The 4,964-nt window shown below is 35.4% G+C and overlaps 1 protein-coding gene across 1 annotated transcript; it reads right to left on the bottom strand.

The window, feature by feature from the left end:
• Positions 1–706: 706 nt before the first annotated feature.
• On the bottom strand, positions 707–4,513 carry LOC107830184 (uncharacterized). Its single transcript, XM_016657662.2, has 6 exons — positions 4,310–4,513; positions 4,091–4,166; positions 3,850–3,966; positions 2,429–2,509; positions 2,252–2,350; positions 707–1,307 (listed from the first exon to the last, which is right to left on the bottom strand). Coding segments are annotated over exons 2-6 (573 nt in total). The 5' UTR covers positions 4,092–4,166; positions 4,310–4,513; the 3' UTR covers positions 707–1,032.
• Between the last annotated feature and the right edge of the window lie 451 nt (positions 4,514–4,964).

The following is a 4,964-nucleotide window of genomic DNA, read 5'->3' as shown; positions in this document are numbered from 1 at the left end:
AATATCATAAATACTGTGTTTGGATCTATGCAAATTCATCATGAAATGATAAGTTTTATAATAATTGTTAACCTACAACTCTTTCTTTATCCGGGCTCGGGACCGGCAATGTAAGCAAGCTCCCATAGCGGAATTTCAATGATGTGTTGTTATATGGAAAGCAAAATGAATTACTGTTTGCAGGAAATGAACATTAAAGACCCGCTCTGTACGAGGATTAATCCCGAGATAAAATTTGAGATGAGTTTATCCCACGTTTGGTTGGGATAAAATCCCGATATAATTAATTCCGGGACTAGTTATCCAAGGATTGTAGTGTTATTTTTAGCCCAGTGGGAGGGTAGAGATAACAATCCCGAGATAACTAATCCCGGAATAATTAATCCTAGGATGACTTGTTTCCCAACCAAACGACTCCTAAGTTCTCAAGTGCAAGAACTCAGTAAGTAGTTGTATCCTGCCTTAAACATAATTCAATTATGCTTGTGTTTATGGTGCAAAAGGCATTATGATATGGGGAAAAAGTCCAAACCGGCATTGAATATCTGGTCTAAAAAAGGTACAACAAACATAATATTAAGCACAAGACTCAAAAAGGTAAAGTCTACCAAATAAGTTTAAGTTCCAATTAATGAGGACTAACCAACAATTTCAACTGATAAAGGAGCCATGACAGCAAGAAGTTTGGCTATTCATTGATGCTAAAGGTCAAAACAGATAAAACATAACTTTTCACAGGGAAAATATTGCTTACTCGTCAATGACACTTTCAAACTGAAATTAAGCACTTGTAGCTAGATAATGGTGTAACACGTCAACAGTCTGAAGATGCAGAGTTTTCTGCAAAGAGGATGAGCCTTGTCGTAAAAAGAAATCACCTCATTAAGGTTGCTCTTTGAAAAGTTTCTAGTTCAGTTATAACTTGGTCAAGCACGACCAATTGCATTCAGAAACTTTCACAATTAGTATGCAGGCTAGAACAATCCTATTTGAAAAGTTGACTAACTCAGCCAATATGGACTGCTCAGTGCATTACTTTGAACAAACAGAATCTTGATCTCCTTTATGAAGATGTATCTTTTCACTTTGATCAGTTTTCACTAGCCTTCCTCTTGCCCGGGGATCAAGTTTTGCATCAGCTGTTTCTTTTGAGCCCTTATTTCCACTTGTAGGATTTTCAGCTTGAATTGATTTTGGAAATGTTTTGCACCTGGTGTGATGTCTGTTTTGACATGAATTGCGACTTTTCAAGCCTAAAATTAGTTCTGCTTTCGTCTTGCCCCTAGTTCTTATCATCTGATCATTATCTGCAAACAGAATTCCAATACTTTCAGCAAAACATACACCATCTAGTGTGTTTATCTTTGTGAACTGCACGGCAATTCAAAAATTTCAAGAGGCTCTGTATTCAATGGTCTCATTCTATCATAAATTCATGGTTATTCTACAGCGCAGTTGACGTGCTAAACATATAGAAACACATGAACAAATTTCACAAAATAGTGCAGAATCAAGAATAACTTTTGAAAATGTGCCAGCAACATTCTTATTTCTCGTCTAAGCAAATTTGTCAGACGAGTTGGTAAGTCAATTTCTGATGCGAGAATAATTCAGATCCGTCGTGCTCAATCAAATTCAGAAAATTTCCCTTGATGTCTCACTGAAAACCAGTACCTATATGTTGATTATGTGCATGAAGTTTATTTATTTGAATAGCGGAAGTATATATCTGATGCACTGGCAAACTACACAACTGTATCTTTTGTCATGTTAGTGTAGAATCACCAGGACTTCCTGCCCCTTATTTCCTCTCCTTAATCCATTTAAGTAATGTAGAGAGATGAGATAGCCAAAAGGCGTAGTATCATTATCAGCAGAACTCGTGCATAGTAGCTCACAAATTGCAATGAAGATGAAGCTATTCTACACACCTATTAAGGTTTCCTTCTCTTCTATATACCCACATTTACTGGCCCCAAAATAACAAGCTTAATGTAAAGTATCAGAAAAAAGCTGTTCAGATCCATAAGGACAAGGAATGTAAGATGTACATGATAATGCCAAAATAATCACGTAAAATGTAAATGTTAGGCTGTTAAATCATTGTTCATCAAGTGCATTTTCAGGTTTCTTCCATCACTTTGTTCATGAACAAATACGGTTGTGCTACACCATTCAGTATCTAGAAGTTCAAGTTTGTGTTACCCCCATGAAGAGTTAACTCTACAATACAAAGTTCATTATGGATTACCCGGGCTTGATAAGACTGCACGTGGTCGTGGGACTGAAGTGGCCCTTGCATTTGTTTTGCTTCCACAAGAACTGTTTTGGTTATTGTCCTTGGTTCTCCCTGCCCAATCAACAGAGTGAATGCCAATCCACTATTAAAATAGGAGGTAACCAAAAGTTGAAAAAAGATGTATGTAACCTGTTGATGATGGAATCCCTTGTCTATCTGGGCTTAAAATACATGCTCTGGGTATCCTCACAACTGATGTTGGAGAATCATCTTTATATACCATCAGAAAAAAGCAAAAGAAAAAAAGGCAAGGAACTGGTCAGACACTATTGAAGCTGAGAACAGATAAAATGATGGAAATGGAAAGGCAATAACTTGTTGAATGGAATCAGTTAAATAATACAATAGTATGGCCGAAGTTATCGCTGGAAGTTAATATGCAAACTCCTGTTGTTTGCTTAAATCCAACCATCTATACTGTGTGCGTCATGGTTTTGAAAATGGTGTACTGTGAATAAAACCAACAAATCAAAGCCTTCAACAAGCACTATGCAAGAAAACAAAAACCTGAGAAGTAAGAAAGAACTACAGGGATTTGGAGACTTTAAAAAAACATAGTCTCATAGTCACGAGATAGAAGATGGATATGCATCCGCTAAAGCTAACCTGGTTGATCAACCATAGAAAGCTGCACCATTAGTGGAAAGCCTAAAGGTTAAAAGCTTTTGAATAGGATCCTCAAACACAGTAGAGTACTGGAAGGAAATCTAATCAAGCAGCACATTAGGATTCAGCTCAAAATAGACGAGGTCAAGGACCAGCATACACAAAACAGGAAATGCTCTAAGCCTCTACTTCTAGGATTATTTACAAGTAGAAAATCTATAGGAGGTTAAGTAGAATATGATGCCGTGCATTATTCCTTTGCTTGCATCAGGATATCACAATAAAATCCACATTTAAAATGTATCATGCTTTAGGAAAGCAGGAGGATAAGCAAAAGAAAACTAAGTGAACTACAATTAGTTTGACGGATTGTATAGAACCATCTTTACATCATTTTAAGAAATAAGTAGCAAGTCAAACCAATCCATGTCGTTATCCATTTACAAGGAAAATTTAAATCGTAAAATAAATCTTCTACATTCATATCAACTGGACAATCAAAGCCTATTCAATTCAACTACACTTAAATAAATACAATAGATGAGCCTCCACTTTGCTCCATTTGAGCTCATTTCATCCAATATTGACAAACAATTAGTCTTCTACGGCAAACTAGGATCTTTTTACCACTAGAGGTACTCTAACCTTAGTTATCACTACACTGACATACAAGTCTAAATAGCGAAAAATTATATTATCTATAAGGTTTGATTTTGGGCTAAAGCTATAGGAAGGTTTTATCCTGATCCAGATCCCTTATAAAAATAGAATTTTTTAAGTCCCCTAATCTTGCATGATAAAGAGCAATCCAGAAATAGTTAATCACAAAAACAAAACACACACACACAAGTTAAAATAGAAATTGATTGCAAAACCAAGTTATATTAGCAAAAAACAAAGCTAATATAAGAATGACAGATGGGATTCAACAGATAAAAGTATACCTGAGGAAGATAAGTCACTTAAGGAAAGGGATTCAAAAGCCTTCAATGATGGCAAAGACTCATAAGCATACTCATCATCTTCTTCTTTCTGTTGCCTCACCTTAACCCTTGGGTACACTTACAAAATTCCCAAAAAAAAAAAAAAAACCATTTCAGCAACAAAAAAAAAAGGGAAGCAAAATTAGAATCCAACAAGCTCAGAAGATTAAAGAAAATATAACAAACCAAAATTGGAACTCACTTTGACTTTTGATTGCAGAAGTTTCAAATTTTGACAAGTAAAATGAAAACCAAGAGTCAACCAGCTATCTCTGATTCTGAAAACCCAACATCAAAAAGAAAAATCAGGATCATATTGAAAAAAAAATCAAAAAATCATAAGAAACCTAAATCTAAAAAACCCACTTGACTTTTGACTTGAAAGTGCTTCAAAACTTGACAAAAAGTGACTAGAATTTACCTGCTGTTTGTCTTGAGATGCCTCTAAGTTTGATAAAACAATGAATTAGTGGGATTTTTGGGTTTATAAAGGTTAAATTTTAGGTAATAAAAGTGACAAAAGACATGAAAAACATGTGGTGAAGATTGTGAATATTCAACGAAGAAGGACTCTTGGAAATGGAAACAAGTAATATAAAAGGTGAAAATCACGTTCTGTTTTGGTAAGTTGATTAAGATTTTGTGTGGGGTTTATACTTGTATTATGCTTTGTTGAGGTCAAAGGGGCAATAGAGAATGGGTCCTATTTGAAAGAACTTTCGGCAGAAACAGATGCGTTTCAGAAGCATGTACGGTAGGTAATGGCAGAATGATTGTCAACTAATTGCTGGTTCCTTTCAAGTTTCAGTTTCCTTTTTGTCTCTGTCTCTCTTTTCTTTATACGTATTCTTTATGCAATGAAATTGTAACGTGCCAAATAGGAATGGCAATGGAGCTAGCAGGACATTAAATATTAATACTAATTGATCTCTTAATAGAGTGATTCAATCACTAATAAATTTCTTAGGTATGATGGCCAAGACATATAAGCACGGGCCTAATAGGACCGACTGACTTCTAGCTTGCAAATGGTGCACATGTCACCTTAAACGAATTGGATATCGAAATGAGAATAG

This window comes from Nicotiana tabacum, chromosome 14, assembly GCF_000715075.1.
Source record: "Nicotiana tabacum cultivar K326 chromosome 14, ASM71507v2, whole genome shotgun sequence".
Classification (NCBI taxonomy): Eukaryota; Viridiplantae; Streptophyta; class Magnoliopsida; order Solanales; family Solanaceae; genus Nicotiana; species Nicotiana tabacum.
The sequence above is the reverse complement of the archived record's forward strand: the minus strand, read 5'-3'. Positions and strand labels throughout refer to the sequence as shown.

Coding starts and splice junctions, on each gene's coding strand:
- LOC107830184 (XM_016657662.2), bottom strand. Junction 2,510..3,849: donor AAGTGACTTATCTTCCTCAG/GTATACTTTTAT, acceptor TGGTATATAAAG/ATGATTCTCCAACATCAGTT. Junction 1,308..2,251: donor TGCAGTCTTATCAAGCCCGG/GTAATCCATAAT, acceptor TTCTGTTTGCAG/ATAATGATCAGATGATAAGA.